The 21,371-nt window shown below is 46.8% G+C and overlaps 1 protein-coding gene across 1 annotated transcript in view; it reads right to left on the bottom strand.

Moving 5' to 3' along the window:
* LOC105560718 (growth factor receptor-bound protein 14-like) overlaps positions 1–21,371 on the bottom strand; it is a 251,947-nt gene that overhangs the window by 17,297 nt on the left and 213,279 nt on the right. Inside the window, exon 10 of the mRNA XM_012010071.1 lies at positions 19,537–19,644. Within this exon, the coding sequence (XP_011865461.1) occupies positions 19,537–19,644 (108 nt within the window). The remainder of the gene's footprint in view (positions 1–19,536; positions 19,645–21,371) is intronic.

The following is a 21,371-nucleotide window of genomic DNA, read 5'->3' as shown; positions in this document are numbered from 1 at the left end:
CTCCGTCAGCATCTGCCCAGGACGCGAGTGTATATGAATTACGTCGAGCCGCATTTCCTTATCCGCGCGGATCGTGATAAGAGTGCGAAGGAAAGTAGATCGGTATCGCGAGCGGGAATTCGCTTGGAGTATTTAAGGTCTTGGAATGAGTCAAGCGTGTCTCTCTCTCTCTCTCTCTCTCTCAAAAAATGTACTATCGCATCCTTCAATACCGCCCTCGGTGTTAGTTAGAGTGGGATACGGAAATCTGAAGGACGGGATCAGAGGGGCGATCGAGCACAATGGCCTGTTGTGCCGCGTAAGCCGCACTTCGGCCTCTCTTAGAGTCCTCAGTCTGAACGCGCACCAGCACCAGATGACTTCCTCTCTCGAGGGATGCACGACAATGCAACGTCGCGGATGCGACGCGTCGCGTCGCGTCGCGTCTCTCCGGCAAGAAGCTAAAATTGCGCCGGTAGGCGGAAGTGCGCGAAAGCACTAGCAGCTATCGATCGCGGCTTACTCGCGGGAAATGGCTCGTTAAGAAGATTGGAGAGGACCAAATGAGCTTCGCAAAGGAGCGCGAAAGCTTCTTGACTTCGACGGGAAATACCAGGTTCGAAACCGCCTATTCGAGCACGTCGCCTTAAAAGCTCTGATTCGATTCTCGTTTCAAACATCGCCGCGATTGCGTAACATATCGATTGCAAATTGAATTTTCTCGCTTCTTGCTGTAAGGCAGGTCTTACTTTTGCGCGTCGCGAAAGATAAATACTTTTTCCAGTTTAAGAGCCAAGGAATGTACGACGTCGCCGAGATCCGTACGAAAGTTCGCGCTCGATATGGTTTATGTACCGTGCGGGCGAAATGTAAAGAGTGCAAGCGAGAGGCCAAGTGCCAGCGCGCATAAGATAAAATTAGATGTTCGGTCACGTGTGCAGTGTTCCCGACAGAAGTGTTAAACAATTTTGCCAGAGGCACGTTCCGGCGAATAAAAATAGACGTGATAATTCCGAGCGGAAGATGGAAGAGCTGGAGGGAGGAAGACACGGGGAGAAAAGGAGTGACAGGCGAGAAAGGGCGTCACGCCAAGAGACGAGCGCCGCGGGATAGTCGGCCGATTATTGACATCAATGCACCTTTTAACTTGCTCAAACGGTCTTCGTCGTTTCGGCATTAAATTAACTGCCGGGGGGGCCAAATGTCGCGGGGGCTCTCGCTCCTTCACGGTGTGCGGAGAAAGTTAACATTTCTTACGACGGAATGCTCGTCATCGTCACCTTCCTGGGTCCGTGAACCTGTTAATCCATCTCGTAATGTTTTCTTTCAGAAATACTTTTGATCGCGAAAGTGTTTTCCTTCTCCCCCCCCCCCACCCCCATCCCCGCCCGAGTAATCCGTAGACCAAACTGATCTTTTCGTAGAACGAATTAAACTTTTCGAAACTACCTCTTCTTTCGTTCTGCCTTATGCAAGCCCTCGTGCCACAGGAATGTGTACCCCATTAATCTTTTATTGTTAGTTTTTAATTAAATTGAGGACTCGAAAGATGATTTTTAACGAGCGCACGTGGAGGGCGCAAAGTCGGCGACCCGTTCTCAAAACTCGAAAATTATATCAACAGTTCCAGCTGCATCCGCAGGTATGCGATGCCGGTGGTTACGGTCGATTTTTCGACAGTTGTCGACAGTCCTCACATAGTTCCGACCATGTTGACGCATTTTAACAATAGTTCCGCCCGATCAATATTTTCAAATACTACCAGCACTGCGTACTTAAAAAAAAAAGTGCCAGCGGTCAGACTGAAAAATTATGTAAAAATATTGTAGTTAGCGAGCGGAACTTATATTGCTCAATTTTCATTGGGCGCTATAGAACTCTCCTAGAACTGGGAAATTCTGTAGTTAAAATGACTTTTCTCGCAACTTGAGGTGCCACGAGTAGTTAGCACCTCATATTTTCACATGTCGGCGTTTACCAAATTAACTATTTCCAAAACTTATCAGTGGCTGCAGAACTATTGTGGCCTGCAAACGACACTGTTAATAAAACTTTCGCTTTTTGAAAATGAGGTGTCAACCTCACTGCGGCGCGTACATGTTTCTGAAACACGTCCCTGTCTTCCACCGAAGAAGGAAGAGACTCGGGGACCGAGGTCTTCGCTCGAGGTTGAAATGACTGATCCGCGATCGCTGCAGTAACGAGCAAATAGAGCGAGTTATGCGATGACGAGTAGGATGATATTAAAAGACAGGTTTGTGCCTTTCGAGAAAGCTCGCGGGGCCAAATCCCGGGGGTGCAGCAGCCTAACGACGTTTGCGCCGAGATTAATCTCCGGTCGCGCGCGACTTACGCAAAGTCATACTCGAAGTAACTCCGACTTCGCCTCGGCGGTAAGTTAATCAAGATCGGAATTAGTGGTCCCGCTGCAACCACGCTTGTGTCATTAATGGGTTACCTCGTCGCGGGCACACGGAAAAAAAAATAGAGTAATCCTCTTCGACCATTACGCAACCGCGAAAAGGGGCTTTCAGAGAGATCTAACGGTTCTTTTCACGAAAGAATATTTGCATTATAAGAGAGTAAAGTAGTCCTCTCTTACGAGATCGGTTTCTAACACGAGATAGCAGGTTTTCAACGCCCAAATTCAACCACGCATCTCTTTTCGCAACGATTATACAGTTTAACAATAAATTTTCCACCGAGGGGGAAACCGCTGAGGGCATTGTGGTGTACAAGTTTGCGGCATTACTGCTCTGAGAAAAAGAAAAAGACAGTTAGCAACCCATTTTGGGGCCCACAATTAGTAATCGAAGTATTTGGATTGTTCGTAATCTTTTACGAATTTTATCCCGCGTAACTAAAAAATCGCAACTAGCTATTCTATCTATATCCAAAAGTTTTAAGGGGATGCTGGAGTGATTCTGCACTTTCGCACCTTTTGCACTTAAAACTGTCTGTTTCGTGGAAAGATTTGTGTAATACACAAATTAAATGGCACGTATACAGATGATCGAAAGCAGCTTGCTATTCCGGCTAAATTAAAGAACAATATGACATCACTGAAACTAAGTTTGTAGGTCTAATAAAAAGTAATAGTGAGCAACACATACATACAGTACATGTAGTATGTGTGTTGCTCACTATTATTTTTTATTAGACTTACAAACTTAGTTTTAGTGATGCCATATTGTTCTTTCATTTGGCCGGAATAGCAAGCTGCTTTCGATCTGTACACGTAAGCCATTTAATTTGTATATTACACAAATGTTTCCACGAACTGACAGTTTTTAGGTTAGAAAGGTGCAAAAGTGCAGAATCACTCCAGCATCCCCTTAAGTAATACCAATCAATTCTCTCAATTAGTTCTGTCGATATTCAGTAACGCAAAGATAATACTAGGCATTTTTTGGGCATTATAGAGATAAAACAAGATAAATAAGACAAAATAAGATAATAAGATAAAGTAATTGCCCACTGGGCATTAGGGGGCATTGGTGTACAAGATTTTGGTCAGCGGTTTCCCCCTCGATTTCCACCAAACAATGAAGATCCTATCTCATAATAGGGGACTTTCCTCTACTGTTATATTTAAAGAGAAAACGTGTCCCGGTTTAAATACGAAATAATTTAATCATCATCGCGATGATATATAACAAAATCCTTTGTCACTTTGACTAAAATTCGCGGCTGGCTATTTTCGTTTTCGGATCCGGGGACAAAAATTGCAATTATTCGACGTATATCTACCGAGGCCTCGTCGTCCCACTATTATCCCCAACGGGTTTACTCGTGTCAGCCGCCCGCGGCAAACGTACTGAAAAAAAGGGTTCCTTTGACGGCTGTCCTTGGCCGTGACTAGCTTCGTCCTCGACGTGCACACGATTGCCTTGAACAAGAGCTCCCAAAAGCTTACGTCATCCGATTCACCGCCCATCGTTCCGTACGCGTAGAAAACGTCATTGATTATGTATCCTTCCATGTAGCGAGCGAATCGCGCGCGCTCTTATAAGCGCTGCATCACGATGAGCAAAACAAATTTCGAATTCGTGTTAAATTGCGATTGTTAGTCCGAGCATGCAATCGTCAGGTACAGCATCAATTATTAACTTGCGAACATTCGCAAAAAGAAAAGAAAAAAAGAAACAAAATCCCCGGATTATTAAAAGAACGATCTACATAAATCAAGGAGATTCAATCTTTCGCAATTTTGTACGTTTAACTTTCTCTGCAACAAAAAATATCGATACTGCCGGCTCGGTTCAAACACGCGACGTAACGAGTGCAAATTCCTTCTTATCTCGGCTAATTCTAAATTATTTCTTATCTTGGAAATGCGTGTTACATTTTTTTTTCCTCCCAAGCGAATTTACCTCGCACGTTCGACGCTTGTAGCCCTTAACAGGGTAGGGAGATCTATGCCCTTACTCGCCGCATATTTAAGTAACTTTTCGAAAGGAAAAAAAAAACGCGCCGCGATCGCTCGCTCCCGGCGATCATTCCGACGAGTTGAAAAAGAACGGTGGACCACAGTAAGAGGAAAGGCAGGACGAAAGGAGCCGCGAAAGAGGTGAAGCAAGAGCGCGAGGTCAGAGACTACCAATTGAGAGGGAGCCGGTTTATCCCGTGGGTGAAGAGGCCTCGTCATGTCCGAGTTATTACGATCGTCCGTAAAGTCGCTAGACGCGCGTCTAACCAAACATCGGGGCGGCTAGAGCCAGCATCCAGCGCGAGATTACGGATGCCGGACCGGTCGCGCGCGCTTGTTAAACGCTTACGTCGATCGTAAAGCCTTAAGAGGGTACCAGCCCGCCGTCCCCGTAAACACACGGCCGTTGCGCACCACCGTCCCCCACCGATGATCGTCCGACGGTTCTGGGGCGCGCGAATGCACGAACTCTCAAGTGCCACCGTCGATTCCGTGTAATCATGCAAATTACGCGAATGAACTATTTCGGTCGTTTCCCCGCCTTTTCGTTCCCGCTTCGACGATGACGACCGCAACCGTGAGATTAGATCGACGAGACTTCTATTTCCCACCGCTCCCACCCACTCCCCCCCCCCCATCCCTTCCCACAATCGTACGTTAGGTAACACCGGTAATTATCGTTCTCCACGGGCACAATGGAGAACTGGTGAGACGGCGTCGAAAGCGAAGAAATCTAATGTATGGCCACTTCAGGTTTTAGTAACGGTGAAATATGTGTGTAACTAGTAGCACTTTCGACGTCTAGTCCAGAGAGAGGTAGAGAAAGAGAGAGAGGCGCCCGTTTTAGAGGACAGATGTAACGTATGCTTGGAACAGAATTGTACCCCCATCTTCGCAGAAATCGCGCGAGTAACGATCGGTAACTTTAGCAAAGACAGTAAAGGCTGCTCGTTTCTTTCACCGTACCGTCTCGCCGTTTCGTTAGATGTTGAACGCACTTGGCGCGTTTTCGAGACGCGAGCGCCTCTCCCGCTTCGTCAGTGTCCGCAACCCCTTGCTCGGACGGCCTTTTTCTTTCTTCAAATGTGTCGATGCGTAAATAGAAAAGCGCATTTTAATGCGCGAACGAACGTTAAAGCGGAGCGAATGCGACACGACGGCGCTTAAATTGAATTTCGATTACGCGAGGCTGCCAGCGGGATAGAGCCTGCTAAACTCGGTCATCACACGGCTTTTCACGGTAACGAGCCTTCGAGATACTACAAATCTTCTTCGTCGCCCCGAGACGTCTCTCAGGCAGCCGCGTTCTGCGACTTTAGCATTGCTAATACGGTACACATCGGATTAACGTTCGCGGTGCGCTGCAAATCTCCGCGAGAGCGAGAGAGAATTCCCAGCGCGAGGAGTGTCCGCAATTTTCCAACTCGGGGGGGAAAACCGCGGGGGTTCCTTCGTCGAGTTTCCTCAAACTCCACCTTCCGCTCCGGTGTTACGTTAACTTTTACGCGACCAACCTACTTTCCAAATGCAAACGGGCAACATTAGCTTTCCTCTCTCTCTCTCTGTTCTTTTTTTTGTTAACAAGAAACAGGTCGCATTATATTTTACAACACACGGAGTACGTGTACGCGAGGAACTTATTTCAAACGAACTTACAGAATTAATTTGTATGTCCGCAGGAGAAATTACATTTTGCGTAATATCTATTTTACGTACGAATTCACATCAATTATGCAGTTATTCGCGACCGTTTGCGGAGCCTGAAATATACGCCGAATTAAGGGACGGACGGGTCCCTCTCTCTCTTCTCATCGAGGGAACTTTGTTTCCCGTCTCGCGCCGCCGACCCGTAAGTGGATTAATGTTGATACTCGCGTTTGGCATAGGGAACGAGGTGATATTCCCGGTACGCTCGGGGACGAGGAATGCCGCGAAAATACGGACAGGCGACCACGGTAGATTATGTAATAACCGCTGACAGTCGTGCGACTCTAAAGTCGCGGCAGCTGCGGAATTACGGCAAGCGGAAGAGAGCGAGGAGCGCGGACGAGGCGGAATGAGAAAAAGACGTGGAATTTGCTAAATGCGGAACGGAACAGCGAACCGCGTCCAAGGTGGCCAAGCGAGGGGGTTTAAACGAAGTTGGATATGCGCCAAACCTGAACTTGCATCGGCGATATTTATGACCGGCGCTAGGCGATCTATATGATTAAGGTCTTCAAAGTACCTGCCTTAACTTGGCGGCGCGAGAAGGAGAGAAAAACGCGGACTCGGCGTCGTTGTCGTAAAATATAGAAAAGGAAGAACGATACAAGAAAGAACGAGTTATGACTCCGCCCTGATTCGCGGTTGTGCTTATCATCACATCCCTCTTCCTTTCCGCTTCTGCGACGCAATCTCGAGATATTTCTTCGAGGAGAAATCTGTTCCCTCCGAAATTATTTCAGAGGAAACCCAAGAGAAGATACCCAATTTCTACGAGAGAATAATTAAGGTTTAAAATCTGCGGGATTTGTCGAACGATTCAACAATTTCACAACAACTTCACAAGATTACTTGACCATGTCTGGCAAATTTTTATGTTTAAACTCACAACGTTTCGACCACGGTTTGCGGTCCTTCTCAAGTGATCTAACAAAGAAATTGCAAGCAGTTTGGTAAAGAGTTGACTAAATACATCGGACCTTTGTTACATACTTTATCCATGTATTAATCTAAAAATTTACTACTTTGTATAGTTAGTTCGCTTGAAAAGGAGTTTCGACCAAAACTCATGGTCGAAACGTAGCGAGTCTTGAACATAAAAATTGCCAGATACGGTCAGACAAACTTAATGTCGTTTCTAAAAGAATTTTCTGAAGAAAAAAAACAAAAGAGAGAGAGAGAGAGGGAGAGGGGACCATCGCGTATTTTCTGCATGTCACTAGGTTACTACGAGATCTCTGCCCTCTTGAATGATCAGCTGGACTCGCGTAACCGGTTTACCGCGGGCAAAGAGGTCACAAATCAATTTATCTAGGCATTTGGACAACCGGGATCAAGCAGCGTGGGATCGCCGCGAACTGTGCAAAAAGAATTTATCGCCACGCTTTACAACGACTGTCTGACCGCTTGATCTTTGTCATCGAAAAACACGATGCCGGTGCCTGATTTTTATATGTAAAAACAGAGCTACGGGAAGCTTCACCGCGCTATTTCCACTTGACTCCTCGCGATTTTTATTTTATTAAAAATTGCGAAGCGTGTACGAATGCCCGTGAAAAGATCCCGTCTTCATATCACAATCGCGTGGTCCAACTTCAGCTTACGGTAATTCGCGTTCTGCATTCTCATCGTACTTTGTCAGATCGCCGTATTATGCGAAACCAGGCCACGCAGTAGTTCAATCAGTGTCACGAGAAATAGGAAGTTTTCTTGAAAATCTCGATATCCCCGCGGATCCCTTACTTATTTTGTAATTCCGACGAGTCTGCGCGCTGAAATCGCGCAGATCGTATCTGCAAGAGAAAGAAAAGGGAAGAGAGGAAAGAAGGAAAGAAGAATCGGTCTCTCGTGGAGCCGGTCGCGTGTGCCAGGCCAGACATTATACCGCGTTACATAATGCAGCGGCGATTAGATAATAGTAATTATAGGTTGCGCAGGAAGTGCAGCGAAGTCCCCGAGGCCCATAATCAGACCCACCCACTCGCGCGCATGTTCGCATACAAATGCACGCGCACGCACACGTACGCACGGTCCACATTCGCACGCACTCCCCGCGCCCAATTCGCAGCGCGAACGACGTACGTGGAGCCTCGCATGCAAACCGATGTGTGCCGCGCGTGAATTTCCAACGGATCGAGTTACCACCGGAAAATTCGGGGCAAGATCCGGGATTACCGGAGATTATCAGGTGAGACGGTGTACAATAACGGAGAGGAAACGTGTTGCGTGGTACCGCAGGCAGTGCCGGATTGAAAGCTATTGAAGGAACCTCCAGAGAACAGATCGTGGACGTGAGAGAGAGAGAGAGATTTTTTATTAATTGATCGATTGATATTTACTTAGCTTTCTCAGCTATTTCCAATACATTGAAATACACGTGTTGCAACATATTGTTTTAACACTCTTTTAAATAATTCAATCTTTTCACACTGTCTTATTTCGGTTGGTAACACATTGTACATCTTCACTCCTTCATAGAACATACTTTTTCGCGCACTTCGGGTTTTACGAAATTTAATTACAATATCTCCTGCCTGTCTAGTTTGTCTTACTCCTCTGCTATCTACTACTTCTAGTTTGCTTCTTAAATGCTCTCACGAGTGAGAGAGAGAGAGAGAGAGAGAGAGAAAAAAAGAGAGAACTCACCTGATCTGTCATACCGGAAGATAAGTGGACGCCGGACGTACCGAGGAATTTGGTGGTACCTTTTTTCGTGCGGCGACCTTGGGAAGGAACGGCGCGCGACGCGTGTATACGCGGTGTGCGGGAGATGCGTCAGTGGCACATCAGCGGGAAAGTCTGACAGGAGCGGGCGTCGAGGCCGACAGGCGCGATTCACTGTTATTTCATTTTTATCTCTCTTTTTTAATGTTGTTTTTTTTTGTTCGAGCTCGCCGGACGGATGACGCGGGTGTCCGCGGCAGAGCTGACGGCGAGAAAGAGAGAGAGAGGAAGGGCTGGTGCTAGGGCCCGACGGCGACGAAGGGGAGCGCGATGCGGCAGGGAGAAATCGTTCAATGTCAAGGTTACATGAGCGCACGCGCACAGAATCGACCGTACGCAGAAGTGAGACAGGGCGGAAGCGGCCAAGAGGAAGGGAAACGGCGTAGGAGGAGGAGAAGGAGAGGGACGCGGGAACGGGAGGACCCGCTAGCCTTGGCAGGATGCTCTCCAGTGGGGGATAAGATGCATCTCCTGGTTGCATCTGGTCGACGAAAATATAATGCCAATTGCGTGCGCCGCCCGGGGTTTACTGTGTAAGCACGTGGAATTTATTTGAACGAGAACGGCCACGAACGAGATTACCGCTCGCAATACCGTTTCGTATTCGCGAAATACGTAAGACCGCAACGTCCCGTTACGTGGTCCGTGCCGTACGGAGGACTCGCGAACGAGTCGCTGGAGAGCGAAGGAGGACGAGAACAATTCCGTCGATCATCGACGTGGCCGTCACGCTGATCGACGGCGATATATCAACGTTGAGAAGGCGAGCCAGCCGGACTCGCAAGTGGCGCACCGCGCGCGACTTTTACGGGGGAGAAATTTCGTTTCGGAATGAGGTAACCGCGCGCTAATCAATTATAAATTTAGAATCAACGTACAATCCCGCTACTCTCGACCTCGTGCAATCCCCTAAATTCGAACGTTTGTCTTTCGTATATGAATAACACATCATTTTAATACGTCCGACAAGATCCGAGAGAGAACGGTATAACTTTCGACTCGCCAACTTTTACAGCACAGTTGCCTCGGGCAACCTCTTTCGGTACCGACTTTAATGCACTTCCTGCGAGCACGGGGCGTGCGGGGGGAGCGAGTTTCGAGTGCAATTTAAGTTATTCTGAAGGGTAACATCGAGAGACGCGGGACGCAATTTCCACAATGCGAACGCCGTTTTCGGCAATCCCCGTCGTCGAGTATTCGTTAATTGTCCCGCGGCAAGACGAAGCACGTTCCATTTAGTCGGCGAATTGCGAGCCGCCTCTCGGAAAAGCAGAAACGGCCGATAGTCGCGTAAACTCGTATCGCCTGCGAGAGAGAGAGAGAGAGAGAGAGAGATCGCCCGCCGAGTATCGAAAAACGATGGGACGTAGCGAGCGCCACGGGTGTACAGAAATCGGGCGAATTTACAAGGGAATTCCGTAATAGTCGCGTTTGCGTGGCGCGCGATACTCTTCCCCGGAAGCCAACGCGAATTTTCCCAGGTGTAGGAACGTCGGGTTATTGACAACTCTCGACATCGCGGTATTCGCCAAATGCGTTCACTTACTGGCGAGTACAGCCGAGTGTTGCGACCGTTTCCGGAAGAGGAGAAGTGGGAAAGTGGCCTCTAACTTTTAGAGTGTAAGAGAATCGGAAGGTGACTCTTAACTTTTAGAGAGGCAAAAAAAAAGGACGGAAGGTGAATTCGGAAACGTTCGCCGAGGTATTTTCCCGGGCCGTTAAAGTTCTTCGTTGAATGTTTGATCTCAAAGCAGAATACCGTTTGGAAGACATTGTAACGTCTCTCTCTCTCTCTCTCTTTCCTTTTCTCTCGCCGAGAGTTAAACAAATTTTAACGCGAAGACGACGGCGACCGATGTAGTTTCAGAGTTGGTCGCGATATAAATGTCAGACGAGCGAAAGGATATTTTTCCCTCGGACGCATCCCTTCTCCGCCGCTTCCTTCCCTTCAGCCACGGGCGGCCAAGGCTTTAATTTATACCCGGTGGCCTCCTCTTTTTCTCGCCCTCGCATACACGCTTCTCGCCTGGATTCGCCGTCCTCACCGGGCCGCGAATAAAACTGCCGGCCAAGTTTTTTAGTGCTGGTCGCGCACTTTTCGAAAAGCATCGACCGTAGCACTTGCGCGAACTTTAAACGGCCCGCGTATTACCATCGATAAAGAGGGTCATAAAGAAGGCAGGGCAAAGTCGTGCAGGAGGAAAGAAACCCAGGGGGAGGGTGGGGGAAGAAGAGAATGCGCATGTGTTTCGTTTTTCGGCGACGCTCCGACGAGAGCAGGGAGATACCGGCAAAAACCACACCCTAAGTGCACTGGTGCAACTTCTCTGAATCCTGCCTCTGTGGCCATATGTAGAAGCGCAATCGTCCCAACGGAGAAAATTATTAATATTACCGCCGAATTGTGCGCCGACACTCGTATAATATATCTGAAGCCAACAAACTTTTAACAATTCTTCAACGTCGCCCAGCGGTAATTAAGTAAGAGCATGCGAATCGATTTGTTCCTTTCTCGGCGAAGGTGTCGTATTCAAAGTGCCTGGGTATGGTCAAGAAAACACTGACGTTGCCGAAGAACTTTCTCCATTTCTAAACGGCGATGCAATTTTGGCGAAACTGTTACGGAGTAACGAACGTAAATACACAATTGCGCGTTGCGCGTTGCTTTATTTAAATCTCAGATGGTTTTATACGCGACATTCAGAGAACAGTGCAATCGTAGGAGCCGAGATATAAATGGCAACAATCCCGGGTTATCCCTCCAGACAAAGCTCGCGGATATAATAGCAATCGTGGTAGTGGGTGAAGCGCGCAGCTTCATCACCGCTGTCGCGGGGCGGATCATTTAACCGGGAGTGCACTCGATTACGGGGTAACCCAGTCGCCATCGTATCCGTCTCGTCTGGTGATGACGGTTATCAGTGCAGACGACGGGGCGACGATAACAACGACGGTGGAGATGGCGCGACGGAAACAACGCGAGAACGTCCGGCTTTATGCCCGTCGGCGATCTAGCCGAAGATCTATATGCAAGAATTACCTTTCCGCCGACGAAGGCCCCTGAAGAGCTCTTTTACGTTCCCGATCCCCCACCCCCTCTCTCGCTCTCTCTCTCTCTCTCGGCGCAAAATAATTGAGCAATTAAAACGTGTCGACGTTATCGATAGTATAAATATATATATTCATAAAGTATTCGTAATCAGTCAGCCACGATTGTCTTAATTAACTTATTGACACACGAGGCAAATAAAGGAAAATTGTGTTAAGAGCTCTAAAATTTAATTAAGAAATAATAAAATTCGTACGGCTCGGATGTGATAAACAGAAATTTGAAAGGAACAAAGAACCAAGAGCCGTGACAGGGTGTTAATGTCAAAATATTTCATATTTTAAATTTATTGCGAAAAATATTACCTCAGCCAGGGTATTAATTAAGAGAAACACGAGGGGGGGGGGGGATCGGTAAGCGCTCTCTCTATCTCTATCTCTTTCCGCAAGACCGTGTGCATTCCGATTCGTGTGTTCTCCGACCATGCAATCGTTCCACTTGGGCGATGCCGCTCCGCGATGTGACTCTTCTCAGACACCTCCATCTTTTTCACTTACGACGATGCATCCAATGACGCAAGGTGGAGAGAGCGCCGGAGGACAAAGGGGATAGCAGGGCGTCTCGGCGGAGTCGTAAAGTTAAATTAAAAATTTCCATGCGACGGCTCGGCGAGGGGCGACGGGGAGGGGACGGGAGAGGAGACCGATAAGGAGAACGTCGTCGCCGGAAATTCTCCCGCGCCTCTTGTTGTCCTTTCCCTGCCTTAGCCCGTCGTCTTATTTCCTGACGAATTGGAAGGAAATGGGTCATCTTGCTCGTTAGTCTTAGCCTCGTTGCTTCGAACGTACAGCTACACGTTTGTGGATTGTCGATTAATCCCCCGTTGGAAATTGACTTGAAACGAACATCGCAATGTTCTACGTAACAATCGACAAATTGCAGGTGCCTCGTAAATCAATCGAATCAACTCGATGGAAAGTAATTAATTAATACATTTTTAATTTTCGTTATATCCCCTGGCTTTTATCCCGCCCTTTTCGGCCAGCAACCTTTATACACGTGAAAGCATAGAGGTCTGACATTCGCCGACTTCTTTTAATGTCAGATTCATTGACACGTGAAAGCCGGGCCCCCTCCGGCGCACGCTTCGAAAAATCAGCATGCGATTGGAAATAAATTTTTAACGGAGCGACGAGTTTGAAGCTTTTAACGGAACACGTACACCGTAGTTGCGCGCGATAAAAGGACTCCGAGGAGCGCGCGGGGAGGCGCGAGAACGTGAAAGTTTCATAACCGGTGTGTGTCGCGACTATTTTCGGCGGGCGCATATTTCGGAACGACGCGGCGCGGTAAGCAGGGAGGAAGAGAACGACGTCTGGGAATACCCAGGAGTTTATGTCTACCTTTACGATCCAATCTTGCAGCGCGCGGATGTCCCTTCTCGGTTTCGCGCGATTCCGCCGTATGCAAACTGAAGGACCCCATTCCTCCCGCGTCGACGCGGGGAAAGAGCGTATAGCTCTCTCTCTCGTCGTGAACGGGGACGCGGAAGAACGCGCTTCGCGCGAGTCCGGGGGGGAGTGGATATTTCGGGAAAGCTTCGCGAAATAAAGAATAATGAAGGTACAAGGACAGAAGCGCGGAATAGAGCAATCGCGAGACTACGAAACGATACGGTGTTCGCGCGTTTCGCGGGTGGCGGCTAAAATATATGAGAACGTCGGGGGAGAAGAAGCCTCGTCGGGCTTCGTCAGTCTCGCGCATTTGGGTGATGCGCCTTTTTTCCTCTTTCGCCATTCGTCTTTCTCCGAGGTCCTCCTTCCCTCCGGCGCACGCACGCACACGCGCACGCACACGCACACCCCGATGTTCTCCAGGCCATCCCGGTGCACGGAGGACCGCGCGCGCACACTCGCTCATGTACCATCTATAGCTCTTCCTCCATACCCCAAGAGGGCTCTCTCTCGCGGATATATAGGTAGAAGCCGGGTTGGTCGATAGTTCGCGCGTAGCAACAGCCGGCCGGGGCTTTTTGCCCGACTTTTAAACTCCCGACTGTAACCGAGGTACTCTACACCCCCGGCCTTCCCGCCCCTCGAGCGAGCGGAGTACTCCTCCCTATTCAAGCCTGATACCCGACCCTGGCAGCGGATGAAAATGATGGGAAAGAAAAAACGGGACAATCACATGACTGATGATCAAAGAAAGACGAGAATTCAGTAAAGATGTCGATTGAAGACGTTACGGTCGGCTGGGATCAATTGTGACCGATTTTTGCAACATCACGCGAGACCAGGGTTCTAATATTTCAAAGGGAGAACTCTTTTTGCGAATGTGCGTCTCACTGCGTGGCGCAATAATTAATAATCGACGTAATGGAATCCACAGATTGTTAACAACACTTTTTACGAAAGTTTCAGAAATTAGCGATAACTTCGTTAGGAATAACTGTTCAATTCCAGCGTTAAACAGGTAATTAAGATTCGCGTTGCAATTCTGAGACAGTATAAATTCAAATAAACGGCTCGCATGAGGATCGACCGCGAGTTCTCTCAGTTGGGTAACAATGCCGAGCCTCCCCGCGGAAGGAAAAACGGAAAGAACGTCGTTGTTGGGTGCTACCGACACTTCCGTATCCGAGCTGGCCGTCGTACCATTAAAGGAAATATGATGTCTGACTAAAAGCGGAGCGACTATGCTTTCACGTCCCAGCTTGTTAAACGCGATCTAGGCAGATAGCTCGTTGAGCTTGACGAAATGACGTAACGATCACAAATAAGAGCGGAGCATAACGGCCGATATTGTCTAGCCAGAGAAATTGACATAGTTTCAATTCAAACGATATAATTAAACTTTGTAATAAAGAAAAAATTTTCGAAATACAAGCCAAGGACAACAGTAAAGTGGTCAATAGTGCAAAGTGAAAATGCAAATGCACACATGTTTCCGGAAATATTATTGAAATTTATTTAGCGCATTAATTTATATTCACAATTTACAAAAATTTAATAATACGTTAATATTATTGCAATAAATTTTGTGGTAAATATAAAAATTTATAACCAAATAAAATTCACAAGGCCCCGACGTGAAATCGCCAAGTAACAAAGGATATAAGTGCCAAGGCAGGATGTTAGTGTCTGAATGATTTTAATTTTTATATAAAAATTTGTATCATAAATTAATATCTCATTCATATGCTCGTGTACATTTCTTGTAAATGTATTTCGTTTGAAATGCAACGGAGAGAAATTTTGTCACTTTATCTCTCTCCTTCACGTGTATCTTTTCAAATTCAGGAGATTAGATTCGACTAATTTTCGCGTGAAACTTTACTTCGGAGCTTCGTTCCAGCCATTTAAATGTTCAATCTCGTATACCATGCAACGAAGAGCAGAAGAGAATACGGAAGAGAGAAAATGCGAAGCTCACCCTGTCGGTTTGTTATCGTTGCGACGCGAAGCGCACTTCTATCTCCCGAGGAATAAAGATAAAAGCGAGACACGAACGAACGATATCCGTGATCGAAGCTTTCAACTGAAACGAAGTGCAAGACAGGTTCGCGTTTTCGTCCCTTGGACCTCCTCGCAAGGATATACAATGCATGAGACTTCGGAGAGAGGATCGTCGAAGCTCCGTCTTTCCATGCGTTTCTCGCGTCGTCTGCCTCTCCCGATGATTATCTTTACGTTCCTCCTCTAGTTCCACTTTCCGCTGTACACGATGAAAAATATATTGCAATTATGCAATTGCCGGAAACATTTTCGAGAGAATTAGTTTAACCACTTGCAATTACTTCGGCGGCAAAATAATCTAAATCCACATCGTTAACGAAGAGCGTAATTTCCTGCCATTACTCCAAGATTGTCATTGAGCCACGTCGAACTGCCACTATCAATTATAGTGTTTTGCAAACCGGCGCTTAAGCATCTTTTCTCTAGCACTTTTGCGTATTAAGAGCGTAATACCGGTTATTTTCCATACTGGGCTTTAATTGTCATCCTCCGTGCTCCTTCGGCGGATAATTCATAACTGGCACGAACAGTAATTTATTGCCGGAAACTCGTTAAGATCGCTACTTCAGAACCAGTTCTTCAAAGCGGCTCGATAATGCATCTCACACGCCCGCTCCACCTAATCGATATCTCCGTCCTCGCGGAGATTTCGCGGATACTTCATTCTCGTTACGCGACTGTACAAAGGAGTACGGACGGTAACTCTACAATTACGACGAGGGTTAAAACCACTGCGGCAGGTCGCCGAGTTTATGAAAACGAAGAAAAATTATCGTCGCTGATAAAAAAAAATCTTGTGCAATATATTATTACAGCGCATGAAGAACTCAAAAATAATATTTCAGCGCGTCCGCGAAGCAAGCAGAGGTGCTTGGCGACGCATTAAACGAAATTAATCTCGAAAAGTGTCGCTTTAATTTTATCTCGTGAAATTTCACATTATTTTGACCTTGGCGTTAAATCTTTTTCTATGTATTATAATTTAACCGAGCACATTTTAATTAATGATAAAATTTATCTCGAATTACTTTTAATTACTAACGCGCTTTCGAAACGTGCGTGACGCAACTCTCGCGGCTCGTCGATAAGACGACTCTCGGCAACTTGAAAAATTCCCCCCCGCATCGGCGACGGCGATCGTAATGAGAACAAGAACTACATCTTTATCCTTCTAACGACGAGAAAAAGAGGGACGGAAGAAGAAATAAGTCAGTTGAGACGAGCGGGTGGACGGGGGTGGATCAGTACGTGTCTAGCTTTGAGAGTACACACCGACGACGAGGGGTTGTCGTCCTTCTAGCTGGCTGGCTGGCACGGAAACGACCTTGGAATCAGCTGTGCGATACGAGGATGAAATTTCCTACCGGGCGAGACGCGTCGACGTCTTAGCGCGTAGGAGGACTCGAAGAATAACGTGAAGGAAAAGAGGAAGAAAGGGGGAGGGGGAGGGAGGAGGGGGAGAGCCTCTATCTCGACGAGGTCGGGGATGGCACGACAATGAGGTCACTGAGATCCGATGGGGATGGATCCTCCTCGGCATTCCTTGCGTAAGTTACGGCGACATTTTTCCCGAGGAAATTTGCTTTTCGAATCGTAAAAAGGGTACGCGAGAGGGATCCTTTTAACACCTCCGCCTCCTCTCTTAATTTCGTTTGTACGTCGAAGTAGAGGGACGCGTCAACGCGACGAATCGCGTCTCCTCCGAGGTTTCCCCCATTCTCTTATTTACCATTTCAACCCGAATATAATATAAATGGCGGCTGCTCGATAATTGACAATAATATCGCGCGCCCGTTAAGCTATTAACTTTCATTGCACGAGATTCGCTAAAATTATTAATAAAGAGAATCGTAAAGAATAACCGATGAATTTCCCCTTTTACATTTTAATATAATCGATGCTCTTATCCATTTATCTCATTATTGTTACGCTTTATTGGTATATTCGCGATATTTTTAACAGATAACGCAAAGCGCGCCGTCGATATATTATTTATTCGCTTAAATTTAATTATGGAAGTGCCTGAAAAAAATATTGCATATAACAGCACTAATGTGTTTAAAAATTCTTTACCGAAAACAGTCTGCTTTTCCAGCAGCTGAAATAAATGCACGCTCGCTCAAATGTCTACTAATTAAGCAAAATTGTTTTTCTTTTGTGTCTTTAACATTTCCACCTATATCTCGTAAATTGCGAAGCTGCTAATCTAATTATCGCAACTAACAATGTTATTCGAACAAAATTCAATTAATTCCTCAATCGTTGGGAAATCTTTCTTTAATTATTGGTTCGCCACCGGCTTTCATTTCGTCCTCAATCAATCGACGCGATCATCGCATCTGAGAAACGAGCCGACCGTGGCTCGACCAATTTACACGGCCGTGCGGTAGTATCCATAATAAAATACACGATACCAGTTAGTCGCAGCGTTGCCATAGTTTAACAATATAGAAACAGGACGCATTGCGTATGCACCAAGAGAGGGGGTGAAAGAGAAAGAGCAGCCGAAAAAGGATCTATCTGCGATAACGAACGCATGGACACATAGCGAATAGTATCTCGACCCGGCACATAGCTCCAATGATTTCCGCGTATTTCGCACGGAATTTCGCATTAAAGATCAATAGTTAACGAGCTATTTGCTATAATTATTCAGCCGCTAATCGTACAGGCATTCGGTGCGCCACATCGTTACGCCGTCCGCGTGTACGTGTTCTCGTATTCCCGTCCGTTCATTCATTCGCAATGAATTTCCTTATATTTCAGTGTATCAATTAGAGAAAACCGATAAACACGCGCAACCCGCGGAGAACAATAATATAGTTTGCTCGGCGGGAATGTTATTTACCGGAGTATTCGCGAATCAATAAACTAATTTCTTTACTTCGACCGTAAAAGGCAAAGCACTTTGCAACCGAGAGAGAACGGCAGGACACACCGAGCGTTGTCGTTACGTGATACATGGATGCGCAGCCAAATTTAAGCGGGTCCCCGAGCAGCGTCTCGCCAAGAAAAATAGTCGCGTAAAAGAAAGAAAATAAAAATAGGGACGGAGATGGTAATCGAAGGAGGGCGTTGAAAAGCGCGACATCGCGCGTGCTAATCGAGATCCCGTAGACGCTATGAAAGTTCGACGAGAGACGATGGCTCGTGCAGGAAAAGGGATAACTGAAGGCAATGATCGAACGTGGCGTGACCCGGCAAATTACTGTCACTCGAGGTAATTTCAGCGTAATCGCCTCTTCCATTCCATTTACCGCGTCTAAAGCGAAATTTACCTTTCGAGCGTATCCGAGGCGAGAGAGCGGTCGTCGAAAATATACCGCGCGCGCGCAATGGCGAAACAATTCGCCAGGAGACACCGTAGACGCGATTCTGTCCGTCTTTATCTACGCACATCGGTACGCATTCTTCACACGCATCTGTTCTTCCTCTTTCGGTTTAGGCCCGCGATTACTATGGCGCGGTCGAATTTGCCGTTATTTTATTAAGTGATTTCACTGATGTAATCATATGAGCAAAATTAAGTAGATCGTCAACGATTCGGAGAAAAATTCTCGTTACATCCAGATCTTGATATAAAGACGTAACAGGGTGTCCAGCAAACTCGATGGAAAAGATTCCCGGACTTTTTCAGGTTTTCCAGAAGCCGGAATTAATTTTCCCCTGACAGTTTTGCGTAGCTCTTTTCAAGATGCACAATTTGCGTACATCTGTACGGTAAATCAAGCAAATGTTAAATGACGAAGTCCTCGAAATATTTTTCTCGGGAAACAAAAGTCCGGAATTAAAAAAAAATAACACGACGACGAAGATATAAATTACCGACCACGCTTTATAAATAAATTGTTGTTTAGCAAAACAGAAAATTAGTGTACTGAGGGCCAAAGAGAAGTTTATTTTTCACAAACTTTAAATTATTCAGAAAATAATGTGAAACGATGTAGAAATCCAGATAAATAGTAAAATGTCGTGACTTTTCAGATTTCCCTGACCACTGGACACCCTGCGCAAGCAATTGTGCACTCAAGAAAAACGCGTTGACAAAACTGACCCGCGGTCTCCCAGTTCTCTTTTCGTCGTTCCCCAAAACTTGGCCTTAGATCCGTACTCGAAACTGTACACCTAGCACTTACATTGGACACATTGTAGCTGCTGTATTGCTCTTTGGGACTGCCGCCGCCGTTCTGCTCGCACTGCTTGTTCTTGAAGGCTCGGTAATTCTCTCGGAGCTGTTTGCCGTACTGGAACACAAAGCGGAGCGGACATTGTTAATGCGCGAGTGTGGCAGTTCGCAGGATGCGCGCGGCGCGCGCGTCTAACCGATTCTACGCTCCGGGCGCATCGTAACATCCGAGGCCGATGAAGCAAACGGGTGTAAAAAAAACTGCACCTACGATTTGCATAATTTTACACGCGTCACTTTGTCGCATAGCGCCGGTCGACCGGCCGGTCGGCTAGCGCGTGCTGCCCAGCTGTGCGAGGCGGACCTGCCGATCGATACCCACGTCCGCCGAGGTATCGCGCTCGCCTAGATAAATTCAACGTTGCTACGCGGACAGAATACCAAAGTACCACCCGACTTTTCCCCGGATTTCTTCGACAATTAAATTCCTTTTCCCCGGCCTTTTGGGATGCGCGAAGCTCTAAATGTAATTACCATATTTTGAGAAGAATCTGGAACGGGAAGACAAAGAGGAGAGATAGAAGGAGGATTCGGCGTGGGGCAAAAAATTTCATTTTGACAATTAGAAATCAACTTAATCGCGTGTGCACTCGGGTGGAAAACGTAACGCGTTGCGGTAACACGAATAATATTGAAACGCGAGTTCGTATCCGGTCTTCGAGCAACAAGATTAGCGATATTCAATTTTCGGCTCGAACGAACTATGATCCTATTTCTTGCAAGAGGAATGCTCGATCGAAACAACCGATTCTTTTCGGGAAATATCTACGCTTCGCAGGCAACGATAAGGTTCCGCGATTGAGTCAAAGGTAATCCGTGCGAGCTCCTCTAAGCTCCTTATATCGCCCACGTGCTGGAGCATAGTCATTTAGAGCAAAGCCGACTTATGAATGAAGTTTACTTCCTTGCTCAACTCGGAGATCCTATAAATTCATTCATCTATTAAAAGAGAGCGCTGGTAATTTTAAATACGAGTATACTGCAAGACGTGGGAGCGGGGGAACCTATGAAACGTTAATTCTAAATGGATGTTATTTAATTTAACATTAATGGACCATACGCGGTCTTAAAATTTAGTCGTAGGATATTCAACGTCGAAGACCGAAGGTCAAATTTCGGTGCTCGATGAAAAGTCCACCGAGGAGCCCCGTTCCGGAAAAGTGAGAAGACGAACGTGTAACGTCGGCGCGTGCAGTTCGCGCAAGTATGTGTCGACTGCGCGACGAGACGAATGTGGACGCGAAAAACGAGACGAGACAGGAGGTGTACAGACGGTGCCACGTGAAATAACGACGGCGAACGTGTGCATAACCGTAGACCCAGCAGTGGTATAACCATCGTATCGACCCACAAGACAGTCGGGCGCATCCATGCTCGACTGACTGCTCACGCACACGCGCGCCCACCCACACACGCAAGCGTAAATTGCTCGTGACGTGCACGGCGCACACGCATACACGCGTAGTGGTACTAATATACCAATGCGGGCTGTAGCTTGCACCGCGGTACGAAAATTATCCCGGCGAGCTTTGCGACCGGCGAGAACTCGCTTAGCAACAGCAAAAATAAACGCGCCCTTTCGAACTTTTGTATTATTAACGGACGTGTTAAACTTGTCGAGCTGTGCGTGTCCTCGGCCGTTCCGTAAATAACTTTAACTTAATTTCGACCAAAAAAAAAACACTATTGAGAAAAAATCGCCACGACCAGACACCTTCATTCGGCGACGCTGCGAAATTTCAATAAAGTAAGGATTATAGTAGAATTTTATGCACATATACAGGG

Source organism: Vollenhovia emeryi, unplaced genomic scaffold, assembly GCF_000949405.1.
Source record: "Vollenhovia emeryi isolate VEMERY1.0 unplaced genomic scaffold, V.emery_V1.0 DF939224.1, whole genome shotgun sequence".
Lineage (NCBI taxonomy): Eukaryota > Metazoa > Arthropoda > Insecta > Hymenoptera > Formicidae > Vollenhovia > Vollenhovia emeryi.
The sequence above is the reverse complement of the archived record's forward strand: the minus strand, read 5'-3'. Positions and strand labels throughout refer to the sequence as shown.